Source organism: Puma concolor, chromosome C1, assembly GCF_028749965.1.
Source record: "Puma concolor isolate L17-30 chromosome C1, mPumCon1.1.hap2, whole genome shotgun sequence".
NCBI lineage: Eukaryota > Metazoa > Chordata > Mammalia > Carnivora > Felidae > Puma > Puma concolor.
Genome location: NC_141674.1, coordinates 208,800,456 through 208,818,998, shown reverse-complemented (window position 1 = coordinate 208,818,998; position 18,543 = coordinate 208,800,456). Strand labels below are relative to the sequence as shown.

Sequence of the window (18,543 nt, the reverse complement as noted above, 5' to 3'; positions counted from 1 at the left end):
GACTACCGCATTCCATATGGGACTGATAATTAATAGCAAAGGAAAGCTGTTCTCTCGAGTACAGCCAAAAAAAAAAAAAAAAGTCTGCTCTTTGATCTGTTGTTGGAATCCCTCTTGAGCATCAGTCTTCAGTGAGCTGTGCTTCCCATCGTCCACCCAAGTAGGGACACAGGGCAGCTGGGCCACGGAAAGCAAGTGTGTGGTGCTGAGCTGGGGCTGGGAAGGTCATCTGAAAGCTGGCTCACGGAGCCCGGGCGTTTCCGTGGTAGGGTAATTGAGACCGTGAGCCCCCAGGCCAGCCGGCTCGAGAAGGCGCGCGCCTCCGTTCGGATTCGGAAGGTCACGTTTTTTCGTGAAGGGCGCAGACTTCCCTTTGTGTTCCCGCAGCTCATCAGAACCGAGTGTCTGCGATTATCTTCAGCGTGGCTGCCGAGTGGGTGATCAGCACCGGCCACGACAAGTGCGTCAGCTGGATGTGCACTCGCAGCGGGAACATGCTCGGGAGGCACTTCTTCACTTCCTGGGCTTCGTGTTTACAGTATCCTTCAGCGGGCGGGCCCTTCCCCTGCCCGGCGCCTCCTTGTCGCGGCAGTTCGTTTCGAATCTGATCGTGAATTGGCGGTTGAGATCCAGGGAGATTGAGCGATTCCTGCGTACTTCGCATAAAATCCAAGAAGTTCTGTGTCCGTGTTTCTTTGGTATAGAGTTGGTTGGTTTACTAAAAATCATGATCAGATGAATTGCCGTTCTCTGCCGGAAAGTACTGTCTGTTTTTAATACAAAACCTTGGAAACCTAAACCTTAATCAACCCCCCTCACCCCCTCATTCCTTTGCATTTCAAGGTGAGAATAAAGACCTTTTTGTTGAATAAAGAAAAACGAAAAGGGGGTCGATCTTTTATTCGATCATTTGCAGACCCTGAAAGAATATAATAAGGATTTATGACCCTGGAGTTCATAAATGGACTTAAGGGAGTTTTATAGTTGGTCGGCGTGTATGTGGAGGGGGTTCATAATCCATTTAATATTCTCAGAGATGCCTTAGGGTCCTCAGAACGCTAACAAATTGCTGCTTTCACAGTTTTCTTTTTTTTTTTTTTTTTTTTTTTTTATTTATTTTTGGGACAGAGAGAGACAGAGCATGAATGGGGGAGGGGCAGAGAGAGAGGGAGACACAGAATCGGAAACAGGCTCCAGGCTCCGAGCCATCAGCCCAGAGCCTGACGCGGGGCTCGAACTCACGGACCGCGAGATCGTGACCTGGCTGAAGTCGGACGCTTAACCGACTGCGCCACCCAGGCGCCCCTGCTTTCACAGTTTTCTACTACTGTCTGGAACTTGTTTCCTGTAGAATTTGCCCTTACAGGCGACCGGTGGCAGCGGTGTATCTCAGGGATGGTGCGCTCAAGGCTGTCAACAGGCAAATACCCCAGAGTAGTTCCTTTTCCAGAGTTGGCTGTCTGGCGCGGTAAATCCCTTTTTTCCACGGAAAGCCTTTATGAAAAATGTTTGCTACAAATGAATGCACAGCATGAGGTCTTTAAAATAAGCATTCAAAGCAGTCCCATACATTTGAGATTCAGATAAGGGAAAAATACTTTGATTCGTCCTGTGCTAAGGAAGCGTTTCTGTCATGGGTAGGCTTCTCATATGGATTGCAAGAAAATGGTGCAGAAGCACAAAGGCACAGCCCAGGCTGTGCTGTTCTTCTTGACCTGTGTTTTGGCACTGAAGCAATGGGCAGCCTGATGTGTTTTAAACTGCTGCTCGGCCACCGGTTTCTATGGCCATTAAGTGACCGAGAAAGTAGTGAGTTGCTGTCAATGGTTCGTGTATTTTTGAAATTTAAATTTACTACTGTTCAAATAACTGCATTTTGGATGATTAAAACTCTCCACGGCGATTTAAAATGAATCATCCTCTGCACTTCAAGCTGTCTCATCCAGGCCAAAAGAAAGATGGGTTCGTGTCCGTATTTGCTACGAGTTTTACATTATTTCCAGAGATATTTCATAAATAGCCATTTTGTTCCAGTTCTTTCTTGCTGTTTTCATTATTGAGTGTTTTCCTTTTTGTACTTAATTACAGTTTGATTATGACTACTTGTTTTCATGTCTGTCTTCTCTGTCAGCTCTTATCTTTTTTTTTTTTTCCAATACCCTAGAGTATTGGCTGGAATAGTAACAGGTACTCAATGAATTCTTGTCAAATGAGTGAGTATTAATTTTCCCAAGAATTCCGCCTTGAAAAGCCTTTTTTTTTTTTTTTTTTTTTTTTTTTTTTAAATACGTGTTGCCCGAATTTCAGTTGGGTATTTCTTTGTCTCATAGTTTTAGGCTTGTGCTTACTTCCTTAAAGGGCACATTGTTCAATTTTACAACTTTCGGATGGATTGTGTTATATATCCTTGACTGCTTCTCCACAGATATGATTATGATACTCAGTATGCTTTTGTTGGCGATTACTCCGGGCAGATCACCCTGCTGAAGCTTGAACAGAACTCCTGTTCAGTTATTACAACCCTCAAAGGACATGAAGGTAGGCTGTGTGATCACCCACGGGTTCTTCACCTAATCTGGGCATCCGGATTTAGTTCTCGGCGCTGGGGCTTCATGAATGATCAGCTCCTATGACCTGTCGGTTCCGGTTTGATTAGCCAGATGTGGGATATAGATCTAAAAGAGTGAAGGCTAACTGTAAGTAGGCTCTTGGGCTGGGTTCCGTGTTGTCAAAACCTTGTCCAGATGGTTCATGTGGATAATACTGTCTATTTTGTTTGCCTTTTTAAATTAAATTATTTTCAGAAGATCTTTTAAAATTCTTATAAATGGTAAGACCTTTGGAAGAATGTTGTTTTTTTTTTGTTTTTTTTTTTTTAATTTGTCAGTTTCTAGGACACTGAACAAGAGCTGGGAGACCATACAATTAGGAGAGATGTCTGGGCTGTTCTGCTTCTGCTTGGTTAGCGACGGAGGGGAAAGAATGGGTGGGATTTTATCATTTCTACAGTGCGGTGAGTTGGTCAGGCTCTAGGAAGAGTTCTAAAACTCACTTGGCCATTTTGGGTAACAAATTAGACACTCGAGCACCGTCTGGTTTCGATGGAAGGGTGGGGGAATCTGTTGAAAGAACTAATGATGAACTTACTTATGAAAATAGTGTTTTAGGTATCCTACGTTAAATACACTCTATACTCTGTGCTTTCTAGTGAATCTATTTGAGTGAAACCGAGTCTGTCAGATCAGGGATCTTGTAGAGCAAAGGGGGGTAAGTAAGTTAGAATGTATTCGGGCAGGAAGGCACAGCCCCTAAGGAAACCACTTGTGTTTATGACTAATGGTCTCATGGTCCCCAGGCTCCTGAGTGTTCTCTGGGTTGCTAAGGACAGACGGGGTTCTGGGGACTGCTTAGTAGTGTTTATAGCGAAGGACCATGTTTATCTGCTGTCAGGCTTCCAGTGAAGTGTACAGGGCACAGCATTAAATAGGGTCAGGAGTTATGCACAATGGTTCCCTGAAGCCAGTTTTGCAGAACGCTTCTTTTTTTCCCTTATGCTAAGTCTCTGTGAAAAACTAGTTTCCGTTGTTTGCTTTTGAATGGGACTTCATCGGTTTTCTCTATACCTGCCAGAAGCGTTAACTTGGGTGACTGGCTCGGTTTTGTTAAGTTTGTTGACAGCTTTTTCTAGGCAAGCAGTAATCAATAGAACCACCGAGAGAGAAATCTGTTGAAAGAGAAAACTGTGGAAAGATTTCTCAAGGGTATCAAATTTGTTAAGTTTAGCCAATATAGAAGGCATAATTGTGTGCAGACCATTTTGTTTTCTGAGACCCTTAACTTAATTTCCTTACACATGTGCATCTTGAGGTAAGACACCTGCAAGGCCCCGGCAACCTGGAATAATCTAGACATTTATCTTCCCTAAGTTGACCACAGTGATCTTCACTGTCTCTTCTCATTGAATATTGTCCGCTTTTATTTTTTCCCCTCAAAAGCTTTTTCTGGACTAACCCTTCATAAATATGTATCTTTTTTTTTTTTTTTTTGGTACAGAATGAAGAAAAATTCCTTAAACATCTTTGTGTTCAAAGTAGTTTGATGTACAACTGCAGATCACTGTCTTGTAACTCTGGGTGATAGGTGTGCCGTGTCTTCTCCGTGACTCGTGATAAAGTGTTGAAGGCCCTTTCGCACAACAAAGATACGGTTTTACTCAGGGGCTCAGCCGGGCCTAGTTCGGTCTGGCTGTTGAACGTGTATGCGCAGGTGCAGGGCTGTACTTCACCTCTCCTCTTTCTCACCGTAGGTAGCATCGCCTGCCTCTGGTGGGACCCTATTCAGCGGTTACTCTTCTCGGGAGCCTCTGACAACAGCATCATCATGTGGGACATCGGAGGAAGGAAAGGCCGCACACTGCTGCTGCAGGGCCACCAGTGCGTGACTGTTGGTGGGGGTGGGGAAAGAATCTGAGTGTGGGGGAGGCGGGGCAGTATTAGTATTCTGATACTCTGTTTTCCAAACTCCCATCTGTGAAGGCAGCCATATGCCGGGGCTCACTCTGTCCACTTTTAACTTGGACTGCTTTTCTGTTAGCCCTGCGTGTCTGGTGTTATAGACGCCCCCCCCCCCAAAAAAAAAAAAGCCCAGAGTCTTCTTCCTTCTTTGTCCAAAGAGCACTTGCCACCTGTCTGTCCCAAGGAGTCACCCTCTTGAAATATCTGCTTAGGGCACAGGTGGGTTAAGGACTGCGGGTGAGAACTTTGGCCGGGGAAGCTTGCACGGAATGCCATGCTAAGCCAGTCTGGAACTGGATGCCTAACCGGTTTGGTTATTCTGAAAAGTAATGTGCGGGTGTGGTTTGACACAGGCCCCGTCACCTGAGCCATGATGTCACATTACTCAGGTTCTTGCCTTCTAGTGTTCAGAGGAAGAGGACATTGGCCTTTCCTTTCCTCGCTCTCGGGTAGGCTGTTGATGTCTACTGTAAGCAGAGTCAGGTTGCAAAGTAGCCGAGGAACGATCCTTCACACAAGTCTGTAGGTCAGGAGATTGTTTCCGGGTTGCGTTCCAGTAAGGGCGTCACCCCTCCTTGCTCTTCGTTATGAACAAGTAGGTGAATCTTGCACACCCGAAAAGGAATGGACCACAGGGATTGGCCCAGAGGACTGTAGCCATCGTCTTCTCTGTGGCCTGTGATGCTGAATGACTGATTTGAAAGTAGTGTTTCTTTCGTGGAAACTCTGATGCCGTATAGTAAGTTACAGAGTCATTACACATCATCTGACTAAAGTGTATGCCAGAGGCCACATTACCGTACCTGAAAGTGGCAAAATGCCGGTTGCTGGTTCCAACAAGGGGCGAGATTTGAGCCTGTATTTTTCCACGTCGAGACAAGTGACCGATGTGTGTTGTTTGCAGTGACAGGGTGCAGTCCCTGTGTTACCTTCAGCTCACGAGGCAGCTCGTTTCCTGTTCGTCGGATGGCGGAATCGCAGTGTGGAACATGGACGTTAGCAGAGAGGAGGTAAGGGAACGGGCAAGACGAGGCTGATGTGGAGGGCTCCCCCCCCCCCCCCCCACAACCTGGCTTCTTGGGTTCCCACCCTGCCGGCTGTCAGTGCCGACTAGCACAGCCCCGCTCTGCACCCTCTTGCTCATTGGTTGTCGCCTGACGGGCTCCCGCGTGTCACTTTGCACTGCACCCCTGCCCGTTAGAGGGTTTCCACAGCGACCAGCACTGCCCGCAGACTGCACGAAGGCTGTTTTCAGCCTGGAGACGGTCCCCGGTGCCGCTGGGCACGAAGTGGGCGCCACAGCGTCCCTGTCAGTGGATGCTGGGAGAGGGATGCAGCAAGGTGCTTTTCATCTCCCTGGGAAGTATGTCACTGTTCTCTGCTTTTATTTTCTACCGGGTGGTGTCCACGTAGTGTTCTTTTCAGCAGACCTGAGTTCTGATTGGTTTACGCGGCTAACGAGTTGTGGGGCCTCGTTTAGAGGAGTGTCGTCGTTTCTGTCTGTTCCCTCTTCCGTGAAGTAGAGTCATCCGATGACACCTTCTAAAGCCGCTTCTGGTTCTTTAGACGGATACTCTGTCTAAACAAACTCGCTGTCTTTTTTTTTTTTTTAATTGAGAAATAGTCAATGTATATCACTGTATTAGCTTCAGGGGTACAGTGTAGTGATTCGGCATTCGCACATATCGGGAACGATCACCACACTGAGTCCGGTTAGCATCCGCCACTGCAGTTGCAAATCTTTGTTTCTTGTGATGAGAACTTGCGCGAGGCACCCTGTCAGTGACTTCGAAGTACCCAGCGCGGTTTCAGCCTCCTGGCTGTACCTCAACTCCCCAGGACTTGCTTCTTCGACAACCTGGAAGTTGGTACCTTTTGACCCCTGTCACCCGTCGCACCCACCCTTCACCACCTCCTCTGGCAACCGCCAGGTCTGTCCTCTCACCTGTGGGCAACTCTGTCTTTTTTTTCTATTTTAAACAATGCTGCAGTGAGCATTCATGACCTCGTCATTGTATGATTGTTCAGCTCTTTCTTTCAGACAAATTTCTGAAAGTAGACCCTGCAGGACAGGAGATGTGTACGTTCTTTTTTTTTTTTTTTTTTTTTTAACGTTTTATTTTTTTTATTTTTGGGACAGAGAGAGACAGAGCATGAACGGGGGAGGGGCAGAGAGAGAGGGAGACACAGAATCGGAAACAGGCTCCAGGCTCCGAGCCATCAGCCCAGAGCCTGACGCGGGGCTCGAACTCACGGACCGCGAGATCGTGACCTGGCTGAAGTCGGACGCTTAACCGACTGCGCCACCCAGGCGCCCCTAGATGTGTACGTTCTTAATGCTTTTTATGGATGTTGTCAGATGACTTCCAGGCAGGATTTCCATTCTCACATCTGCCAGCGTGGGTATTACCTGTCTTTTCCAACCTGTGATGTAGGTAGCAGAAGAGCTGACTTTTTGTTGACTCAAAAGAGAAGATGTTAGAGTTGAGGGACCGAGGACTCCGTTCCAACTTCAGAAACATCTACTGAACCCCTCGAGAGTGGCTCTGATGCCTGGAAACGAGGGCTTGCCGCTCCTGCATGGCACTGCCTACTGCGTGGTGTGAGGTCACGTGGTTTGCTCAGGGCGCTGTCCTGTATCCAGCACGGAGGCCCGTGTGCTGGGCCCCGTTGGTTGGGATGCCACCGTCCCACCAGATTCTGCGCGTGACTTGTACCACACGTGCCACAGAAGACGTAATCCGGGGGGTTCAGTTTATTAAAAAAACAGTCACGACGTGACTCATTTCCAGACTTTATGGCTACCATGCTCTCGATGTCTTCTTGCCTGCAAGAAGCTTGTAATCTCCTGAAGGAAACAGACTATCCCCGTAAATAATAAAACGAAGTTCGTAATGTGAAGTAGTGATTGTCACCTTTTTTAGTAAACTTGTGAGACCAAACAGAAAATCTTAAGAGTCGGCAAAACGTTTTGGTAAGGCTTAAGCTGACTTGTTATTAATTATCTATAACGCTGGCGTAATATTACATACAGTTTTCCTTGCAAAGATTTATTTTAACTGTGTTTTCCAGTAGCTGCTCTCGCAGGCATCAAGAGCGAACACCTAGCATACTGCTCAATTTCCTGGACTCTTGGCCCGTTGTATTTCAGTCTTATTCTGAGCACACAGACCGCTCGGAGGCTGTGTTCCCGGGGTCGCATGGGAGGGCGACGCCTGGGGCCAGTGCTGCTGGAGCGTCTTCTAAGAGCTCACCCGCTTGGATTTCAGTCCACTATTCTCATCCTTGGCAAATTCTTTTAGAAAAAAGTAGTTAACGAAATAAAAGCAGGATTCCCCCCCTTCAAGGGTACACGATTGTGGAGTTCATTTGTACGTCTAGGGAAAGAAAAGACATCACCCAGGATGCTTCCTTTGTAGGCGCGTCTCTTTTCAGTCATTTGTGGAAGATTCCCCCCGATCACATGCATGCTGGCGGGTTCCACGTCACGCTCCGCAAGCTTCTCTGTCTCAGTAGTTGACAGTGTTGGTGGGGAAGCAAATTGGGTCAAAAAGATGCATTGTTTTTAGTAGTGTCTCTGTCTCTCTCTCTCTTTTTTAAACCAGCTGAGTATAGTGCAAAGGGAAACAGCCCACAGATACAGAAGGTTCTGGCCTGGGAGTTAGGGTTTGTACAATTTATAGGTCTTCCTTAGGCAAGGGCACACAGAATTAGTCCCAGATTCTCTAGCCCCACGCTGCTTGGAATTTCTTACTGAGTCACTGGGAAATACTGATTGGGGCAGGCTGAAAGGAGATTTACCCCCTTGCTAGCTCGTAATTAGTGGGGCTCCTTTTTGGAAGTTGACCTGCAATATAAACGAGTAAGTCATAATTAGAAGGAACCCACTTCCAAAGAGAACCTTATTTTAAACTAGTAGATCGCAGGATGTTCAATATGGTGCACATTAGTACCATGCAGATTATTGCAACAGTTGGTAATAGCTGCGTGGGGGATTATTCTCGTTACGTCGCGCCTTTTGTGCAGCACAGGCAGATGGAACAGTATGTAAGGAAAAGCGAAAGAGTACTTGATTAGCGTTCTCTTCTGCTCTTCTCAGGAAAGAAAAAAAAAATTCCCTTTAGAGAGTAAGCACAGAACAGGATGGTTCCTGATAGCTTGGAGCATAGCACTGTATCCTATTAAAAGAAAGAAAGTTGCGGGTGCTTCTTACAACAAAACGCTCCAGAAAGCCTGTTTACTTCTGATTTTGTCTTTTGTGTGTCATCTGAAGTTACAGAAAGCATACCTTTCTTCCCTGGAGCCCCTCTCCCCACCCCAGCTCAGTCAAGGAATGTTCTTTCCTAAGCCCCTAGACGGAATTGTATGTTCCTGAGGGTAAGGGCTCGGCTGGAGTGTGGCCACGCCCCAGAACCACGTGCGGAGAGCCTCACGTTCAAAGAGAGAAGACCCATTCGGGGATGCTGTGTCGAGTTCGGCGGGCGAGCTAGGGTCTCCTAGATGGCCAGCTACACACTAGTCCCCTACGGCCGCTTTGCCGCCAGAGCCACGGTCTCTTTGCTCGCACCGTCCGGGTGTCGCTGCTGCGTGTCTCCTCGGGTTGTGTTGAAAATCAGGTGGCGTCAGGCACAAGAATTACTTGGTGCCCCGCCCGGACTCCTGGGGCACTTGGGACGCCAGGCCCCATGCACACGCTTCCCACACGTAGACTCGCCCCCCTCCCCCACCTCAGGAGGCAGGTGCTCCTGCTGGGATATTGGATATTGCTGCTGTCAAGACATCCTGAGCTTTCTTCCACGTGTGTGTGGTGCCGCGTGCGTCCCGGACCCGAGCCCAGGCAGCGGCACCTGCTTCCCCTCCCCGCGGACAGACATCGCCATGCCGTGGGTGGCATGACCCGCCGTGTTGCCCGTTTTCTCCCTCAGGGGCCTTGTTCCCGAGCAGTGTTCCCCAGCCACCGTACCCCCCCCCCCCCGATTTCTGTTGATCACAGAAGCGGAAGAGGTAATTCTGCAGCAAGGCCATCCTCCTTCCCACGTGGGTGCACGTCTCTGTCACCCTTTTCTTCGCCTTCCCTTCTTTCCAGTATTTCTCCGGTTATCCAGAGAAACCTGTCTTCTGTCCGAGCCCACTTCGTGCTATTTGTGGTGCTCCCCACCCCCCAGAAAGTCCTTTGCAGAAGTTATTTCTCGCGACGTATCTAAAGTAAGAAACAGGAAAGCCCAAAGTCCTGAAGCAATAGGAAGCAAAAGAAGGATGCAGAGGCACTTGTTCTTAGCCCCCAGAAGTCCCGGCTTCAATCTGGGAGGCTTTCCGTCTCACTGACTGCTTTAGAAGGGTCGGTGGGGCCGGTGCAATGCGGTGTCCGCCATTCTCCCATCATGGTCTCCTCTCACCAGGTGTATTTTTCTGGAGTGTGCACTTTCTTTTTTTTTTTTTTTTTTTTTTAATTTTTTTTTTCAACATTTATTTATTTTTGGGACAGAGAGAGACAGAGCATGAACGGGGGAGGGGCAGAGAGAGAGGGAGGCACAGAATCGGAAACAGGCTTCAGGCTCCGAGCCATCAGCCCAGAGCCTGACGCGGGGCTCGAACTCACGGCCCGCGAGATCGTGACCTGGCTGAAGTCGGACGCTTAACCGACTGTGCCACCCAGGCGCCCCTGGAGTGTGCACTTTCAAGATCAAGAAAGAATCATTTTTTCGCAGTCTTTGGCCTGCCAGAAATTCGTGTTCTCTCCTATTTGTATCGCACATATATAATGACAAGTGATTGAGGTTCATAAATGGCTTTTAACAGTTTCATCTTGTAATCGGGTACGATCTAATGGTTTGTCTAGAGCAGTACTTTCTAAGTTCTGGTTAAAGTGACATCAAGACTGTTAATCGTCCTGTTTGAATAAAAATTCATTGGGGACCTGCTCTGGGATAGGCTGTCTATACATCAGGACGAATAAGAGCAGTGAATGACAGGCTCGTGGGGAGAAACGAGACATGCATATAGGATTACAGTCCAGAGAGCACGGTGCTGGGGCGGAGGTGTGCCAACGGTGCGTGTGCCCGCGGGAGGGTAGCCACTCACGGGAGCCGGAGGGGCCGGCTGGCAAATCTGCCTGACAGGAGCTGCCCCCGGAAGATGTGACCCCACAAGACTTCCCAGGTGGTCATCCCCCAGATTCTGCAAGAAGTGGGTTTTCACTCAGTGGGATTTCGATATTCAGCAACTCTGGCACAGAAATCTACGAAGACATCCCTTAGGAGTTCCCAGTGAAAACTGAATTACCCCTTCCTGTCTACAGATTAAAAACCGGACAGTCCTGTAAACATTGCCAAGATGATAAAGATTACTGAACACAGGTAGTATTGAATATGGCAACCGCTATGATGTACTGAGGAATTTTTTTTAAATTCCTTGTTGGCCAGCACCAACAAGGTCTAGAACTGTTGTATCAGTAGCCTGAGAAATCCTAGTCAACATGGAGATGCTCTAATGGTGGCTTTGACTTTCTCCTCCCCCAGGCTCCTCAGTGGTTAGAGAGCGATTCTTGTCAGAAATGCGAGCAGCCCTTTTTCTGGAACATAAAACAGATGTGGGACACAAAGACACTGGGGTTGAGACAGGTGAGTAGCCAACGTTGAGTTGTCGCTAGGTTAATCGTGCATCTTGTTATTTGTGGTATTAGTCTGTCATTTTGTTTGGAATCCTGCTTCTTCCTGTAAACGCTGCGAACCCCTGTGTTTTTGATATCACGGTCTCTGTGTAACTCACGGCGAGTGGGACCTTTCCTGGGGCCAGCTGTGCTGTCGCTTTATCCTGCGTTGGAAAATCAGGAATGCACAAGAAAACACTGAGTGCCTACTTGCAGCTACACGAGAGATCCTTCAGTCTAGGAGAATTGCTTGTTAACGTCAGCATCCCATGCGAGCCACGCACAGAATTAGAATGAAGCAGGTCATATGACTGGAAGCCTTATGCTTCTGCGGTTTGTTAAAGACATGTGACAGTTTGGCCCTCATTGGAATACTCTGACACTAGGAATTTAAATTAGTCATAAGTTGTCCCATATAAGTGTACCCAGAACATTTTTACTAAACATGTTTCTGGTACTTTTTTTTTTTTTCTAATTAAAGAAACATGTCCTGAATAGCCTATAGCTTTCAAAGATGCTCTTATCACTGAGTATTCATGTAATTCTAAAGTTCTACCAAAAAAACCATATTTCTGGGGCGCCTGGGTGGCGCAGTCGGTTAAGCGTCCGACTTCAGCCAGGTCACGATCTCGCGGTCCGTGAGTTCGAGCCCCGCGTCGGGCTCTGGGCTGATGGCTCAGAGCCTGGAGCCTGTTTCCGATTCTGTGTCTCCCTCTCTCTCTGCCCCTCGCCCGTTCATGCTCTGTCTCTCTCTGTCCCAAAAATAAATAAACGTTGAAAAAAAAAAAAATTAAAAAAAAAAAAAAACCACCATATTTCTACAGCAACCATGAAGGTAGTGCACTAAGATTGAATATGAATTTGTGCAGGTAAGTAAAAAAGAGTGCTGATTTTATTTCTTAGCACCTCTATGAGGGATTGGCCTAAAGTTTGTGTGTATTAATGAACTTTCTTTAATTTTACTTAGAAAACTACGCTGCCGCAAGGTCTAATATGAGACTGGCAGGTGACACGGGTGATTTTAGCACCTGGATAACATTCTGATGCTTTGAAATGGAATCTGAATTCCATCTTTGGCCTGTTTCCTACAACATGTGTCTGGTGGTAACAAGTGCGTTGTAACTGATGGGGGAGATAACCCCTCCTTCTACAGGAAACGTGAAGACATTAATTTCCATCTTATGAATGGAGAGAGGAAAGGTACAGGTCACTAAACTTTTAGTAGGAAGAGAATATGTCGAAGTTAATAATAACTGGTCTGTTTTGAATGTTCTCGAGCCTTATTTCCAGAATCACAGTTTGGAAGATTAAAAGAAATAGTAAAACATATGATTATGGATATTTATTTCTTAATGAGGGCACGTTACCTTATTTCAAAGCTTTTCTCTGACTGACGTAGGAATAGATTTTGTTTTTCCTCCGAAACCTCTAGTCGTTTAAGCTCCTAAACGAACTTGAAGTTGGTTTTAGTAATGATGTTTGTTGACATCCAGACAGATGATATGACTGAATCGAAAGCTGTATTTGACCAGTAAAGCAAGGAGATTTGGAATTCCTCGACAAGTGTCGAGATTGGCCCGTCTACCCCGCTCCCATCCCCCTCCCCCGAAGGGAAACCGGGAGCCCCGAAGCGGAAGCAAACGTTAACCTCCTCCTTTTCCTTCTCCCGGTCCTCCCCCCCCCCCCCCCCCCGAAGCATCACTGCAGGAAGTGCGGGCAGGCTGTCTGCGGCAAGTGCAGCAGCAAGCGCTCCAGCTACCCCATCATGGGCTTCGAGTTCCAAGTCCGCGTGTGCGATTCCTGCTACGACTCCATCAAAGACGAGGAGTGAGTGTTCGCGTGTCTCTGTCTTACTGTGCACCTGCAGGGGGAAGCAGCCTGAGAGATGTTCGCCCCTTCCCAGCTCCGTGAAGAGTTTCTGAGGAGGCACGTCGGCCCTCGCCCTACGACCCTAGGCAGATTTCTCCCAAACACCGTGGGAGTTGAGCAGTTGAACAGAGGGACGTTCTCGAGCCCCCGCACCACGCAGGGCAGTGCGCAGGGTCAAGGCCACGCGCGCACTGATGCAGTGGTTGAGCCGGTCCATCCCGTGCTCCAAGCTTTGCTCTCCTGTGCTTGGAAATTTAATTTTCTTTCCCTTACCTTTGAATCATTTTAGAAAGTTCTAGACTGGCAAACCGTGGCAGAGCCCCAAGTTGAAAGGCGAGTGCAGCATTGCTGGGGTCAGTTCGTTCCTGAGGAGACTGAGGCTGCGGGCGCAGGGGCAGAGTGAGAGCCAGCGCCCGAGGGCTGCTCCCGGTCGCAGAGAAGCTTCGACCCCTGCAGCCTCCCTGCCAGGGTCTTACCCACAGGACAGGATCTCATGCAGTGTAGTCCCTCTGTGTTATTTAAAAAAATAATAATAAATTTTAACGTATATTCATTTTTGAGAGACGGTGACAGAGCGTGAGAGGGGGAGGGGCAAAGAGAGAGGGAGACACAGAGTCCGAAGCAGGCCCCAAGCTCCGAGCGGTCGGCACAGAGCCCCACGCGGGGCTTGAACCCACGCACCGTGAGATCCTGACCTGAGCTGAAGTCAGACGCCCAACCGAGGTGCCCCTAGTTCCTCTGCCGTTATTAAAAGTGCTTTTTTAGTGCCTAGGAATATATAAGCCTTCCCACTAAAACAATACATATCCATTATCTGGGGAGTTCTGCCAAACCTTCTATAGAACAGTCTTGCAGCTGATCGTGCCTTCTGTCATCCTTTAATTATAAACTTCACTGTAGGCACATTTTGAGGAGCAAATGTGGACCCTATCATTGTGTTTCCTTTACGTTGCTAAGAAGACTCTTTCCTTAGCTCTAGAAACAGCTGAGCTTTCAGTGGTCTCTTTTCTCTTGGTCAGTCGGACTTCTCTAGCAACCTTCCATGAAGGAAAGCATAACATTACCCACATGTCCATGGACGTTGCCAGGGGACTGATGGTGACCTGTGGGACCGACCGCATCGTAAAGGTAACCTGCCTGGTTGTCCCGACGAGCGTGTGCGTGCAGATGGCTCCGTGGTCGTGCCGTGGACGGAAGACTTCTAGTCCGTCCCATTTCTGGTCGGCCGGCTCGCCTTCCCTTTTTACAAGCAGCCATGCCACCTGCAGCCGGTTGAAAACCCTGAGTAACAAGTCACGTGTTTGTGAGTCCCCAGGCCCTTGGTGGTAGCTCCTTCCGGTGGTGTTTCCCTGTACCACATCCGTCCTCGGGGTAGCTGGTGGGGCCTGGCACCCAGTGTGGCCATCTGCCCAGGGTTCCTGCCTCGCAGCTCGTCTGCGCCTTAGCCGACCCCTGCCGCCGGTCGTCCTTCCCTTGCTGGTGGTCCTGGGATCCTGGACAGAAGGTTTCCTACTTGTAAGACATAACCACACGTTGTTTCTTTCGATCCCTCGGTCACTAACACAGATACTAAAAGCTAGCGTTTTAGACTCAGTGCCACTCTGGAGTTGTGAAATCATGACACGCTTTCTCTCTTAATTCTTCAGAATAGGGGCTTTCCCCAGTCGGCTTTTTATTAAAAATGAAAATAAACGTCTAGCAAACATTGTGATGGAGTCTTCAGGTGACAGGATAGCGCTTACAAGCTTTTTTCACATTTTAGTGAACGGTTTGTGTGCTTTTGTCACTGTAGATCTTGAGAAGGTTTTATAGCAGAAGAATGAGAGAGTGAGTTCCTTTGACCCCTTTTCCAGTTTAACAGCCGTTTGCAGCGTGAGCTCTGCTTTCGGAGCCCGTGACGAGCACTGCCTCGCTGGCGTCTTCTCTCTCTTGCAGATTTGGGACATGACGCCTGTGGTGGGCTGCAGTCTGGCAACTGGGTTTTCTCCGTGTTGATCTGGGAGCCGGGCGAGGCCTGCACCTTCCCAGAGGCACCCTTCACCAAATGCAGCCGTTCCCCATGGCGCCACCGTCCCCGTCACGGGAATGGCCAGTAGCCGCCAAAACGACAAAGCAACATTTTTTTAAAAAAGAAAAACATGTCACCTGTGTTTGGGGGCACTTGTGGCACGACCTGTGGGGACGAAGTGACCTCGGTAAGGCTCCCTCGTGAACAGGGAGCTGGTGTGTGCTGAAGGAGCGACTGGGCAAATGCGAGTTTCAGAGGAAAAACTATTGAACAAAAGAGCGCCAATGCTTAGAACTTTGTTAAAGCAGTTCCGGGTGCAAGCCCCCTTCCGTCAGACTCGCGGGCCCTCCGCGGGCTTCGGTGGCTCTGTCGTCAGAGCAGGGAGCAGGGTGAGGAGAACATGGTCTCTCCGTCTTGAGGGGCGCGCAGCAGGAGCTCAAGAGCCCAGAGGGCCCCTCCTTCCTTACTGTCCGCATGGGAGGATCCTGTGCACTTAGTTATGGACAAACTTCTGAAGGATCCCTGTTCTGGGCAGGTAGGGCCGTTATCTGCCCTCGGTGTTTGGCACATTCGTTGCTTCCTCTTCCCAGACCGTATGCCACGGCCAACCTTCACGGTTGTTACTAAGCGAGCTGTAAAATTTCTAGATTAACCCGGGCAGCCCACCTTCTTCCCTTTCCCCCAGACGTGCTCTGAGGACAAAATGTATTTATGGTGCTGTTCACGTGGGAGTCACACGAGCCGCCTGACTCCCTCACTACAGTCAGAAACGACCAATGGAAAATGGAAAACCCCACCCAGCTACCAGCATGACTGCGAAGGGAAGCGATCGTTCTGTTCCACGGAACGGCGCAGTCCTCCGAAAAGACACATGCATTCGGTTTATAGTTCCAAGATGAGCCCCTGTGCTATTGTGGCAATTTGATATACACTGCAGAAAAGAACTCCAGAGCTTTTTAAACTGTGTTGACTCTTTGCTGTGAGGAATATCGTTAATATTTCATAGAAGGGAATGGGCAACCCAGAGCAGCAATTGTTCACCAGGTCCTGCACAGTCATTCCTACCTTGTAAATCACGTTCATAACAACCAGCGAATTCTCTCGTGTCAAATGGCATTTTAAAAGTTTGTGGCCACTTAGTACCGGGATGGGGAAGAGGTGGGGAAGAGGGAGCCTGTCTTTTAATATTCCAGTATTTATTTCTTGGACTGTTTGTTTTTACAGTAGTACACGTACCTGTTCAGGTCTGTGAAAGTGAGTGGAGAGAGGCCTACTTTTCTGAAAGACAGATTTTAAAGTAGAGAGCAACAGTGTTTTTGTTAGTCTTACTGGTGGATACTGATAGAAACTACTGCGTCACTGTGTTGGGATCATATCAAGACAGCGTGGTTGTTCTGAGCGATACCATGAAGGGACTAAATCTGTTTTTTCACAACGGCTGAGAGGGACTATAATGTTTAAGGCAGGCAGTTAAACTAAGATATCTTAATGGCCACATGATGCAAATAATAAGGAAAGGATTCTAGAATGATCTAGAATGATCTGCATTAAAAATTGACTTGCCTTCAGAAATACGACTGAAGGATTTTGTTGCTCCTTATAATTTTTGTGTTATATCACCTTTAATAACATTTCTTAAGCTCTTTACAAAACATATGATACTCACACAGCCTGGAAGAAAGCTTGAGGGGTGCGATCTTAAAGGGCAGCATTGAATGTTAGATTTCGTTCAGTTAATGGTCCAGCTCGTACAAAGGTGCTATCCTGGGGATTTCATGAAGTCCTGAAAGGAAAATAGTATATGATCTGTTTCTGGCCGTGTTAAAAAGTACTGAGCTGTGGTTCTGTTTGCCTTTAACTTCTGTCCAATGTGATTTTATCGTGTCCATGGTAGACAGCACAATATCACGCCGTAGCTTTCAGCCTTTTTTTTTTTTTTTTTTTTTTTTACTGTAAAAAATTCTTAATGGAAAACCCAGTGTTCTATAGAGAATATAAGGTTGTGAGAGCACCTGCTAAGGGGTTAAGCTAATATACGCCAAGGAGGAAAGGCATATATAACAAAGAACTAGAGAGGGGTATCCAGAAAAGGAAGGAATGTTTCGATTGACTTCTGTCTCCATCAGAGCCTGTTAATCACTTTTCTTTTTAAAAACACACATGGCAGGCTTGTCTTGTCTCTACTACTTACTAGGGAGCAAATGGGGTAATATTTTTATAGAGGTGGGCAAAAATTATTTTCTCAATTCTGCTGACTGGGCACATAAGGAAAATACCGCTAGACTTCTAGTTATTGCCTTATTTTGACTGCGTTGCTCTTAAACAGGTCATTTAAAATAGTTCTTCAAGTAACAGTTTGTGGTTTTTCCATTCCTGAATACTCACGCTAATTTCTACAAATAGGGATTAAAAAGTACAGAACGTTAGAGAAAATCCTCACGTTTAGATCTAGTTATGTATGTGATAAGGAAATGTCAATTCTTCATTCTAGATGTGTTCTAAAATTGCCCTTTTTAACGCAAATGATAGAAACACCGGCGTAGCATTAGCCGGAAACGTTATTCAGTACGCTGTAAATCTCTGTTTACTATGTCCTGCTTCTGTCCTGCTGCCTGGAGGATGTAAACAAAAAATAGTGCTTTCGAATGCGTCACTTGGTTCTCTCCCTAAAGAATTCAGTTTGCTAGTACCTCCATTTTTAAACTGTTGAAACTGGCCTGAATATGTAATAAATACCATAGTGACTCAGACCCAAGGAAATATTTTCTTAAATGAGTTTTCATTAAATTACTTTCTACTTCCGTTACTGGATCTGGTGTCTCCTAAAATGTAAGGAACCAGTTACTATTCATGATAAAGCATCTGCTCATTATCAGTGTGACGTTTAACAAATAAGTAATACATGCGGTATTTATTCGAGTGTCTATTGCTTAATTGTTAATTGTGAGCAGATTATTTGAATGCCTACTCTATTTTCTGTAGTTTACTATACAGTAACTCTTTGAGTAAATTGAGGTTTAATTGTGCAACAGATTTATATTAGAATACAATTTAAAGTGTTTTACTCTATAGCCTTTTTGACTGGGGAAGCAAAGGGCAATGTTGATTAGTACATTTTGTCTTGTACTAGCTACGTTTCTATAAGACATGGTGCCCTGTGTGTCCCAGAGAGTTAGAAAACTTTGTCCTTTGCTCCTGTTTGTGGGTTCTGTTTTTTTGTGTTATTTTTGAGAATATGCATACACAATAAAATGTTCCTTGCTTGTTACCCTGTTGCTTAATTCAGCTTTTGTTATAGTTGATCTGGACATAGGACAATAATGCTACTTACTAGCACACTGCGCGTGCGTGCGGGGAGCTCTGCCCAGGTTACGCCCTTTGATCTGCCAACATTCCCTCAGGGCGTTACTGTCCCTGCTTTACAGATGAGGAAACCGAGAAGATCCTGTCTGTCTGTCTGACTTGAAAGCACTTGCCTTCTCCATACCGCGTGCTCTGATGTG

General features: G+C 47.1%; 1 protein-coding gene across 4 annotated transcripts in view; it reads left to right on the top strand.

Moving 5' to 3' along the window:
- The window catches only part of WDFY1 (WD repeat and FYVE domain containing 1), a 47,066-nt gene extending 28,758 nt beyond the window's left edge, over positions 1–18,308 (top strand). For all 4 annotated transcript variants that reach the window (XM_086719753.1, XM_086719754.1, XM_086719756.1 and 1 more), the window contains 8 exons: positions 388–538; positions 2,426–2,538; positions 4,307–4,433; positions 5,419–5,524; positions 11,033–11,134; positions 12,860–12,990; positions 14,052–14,160; positions 14,968–18,308. In XM_086719753.1, the coding sequence (XP_086575879.1) occupies positions 388–538; positions 2,426–2,538; positions 4,307–4,433; positions 5,419–5,524; positions 11,033–11,134; positions 12,860–12,990; positions 14,052–14,160; positions 14,968–15,027 (899 nt within the window). In that variant the 3' untranslated portion in view covers positions 15,028–18,308. The remainder of the gene's footprint in view (positions 1–387; positions 539–2,425; positions 2,539–4,306; positions 4,434–5,418; positions 5,525–11,032; positions 11,135–12,859; positions 12,991–14,051; positions 14,161–14,967) is intronic.
- Positions 18,309–18,543: the final 235 nt, after the last annotated feature.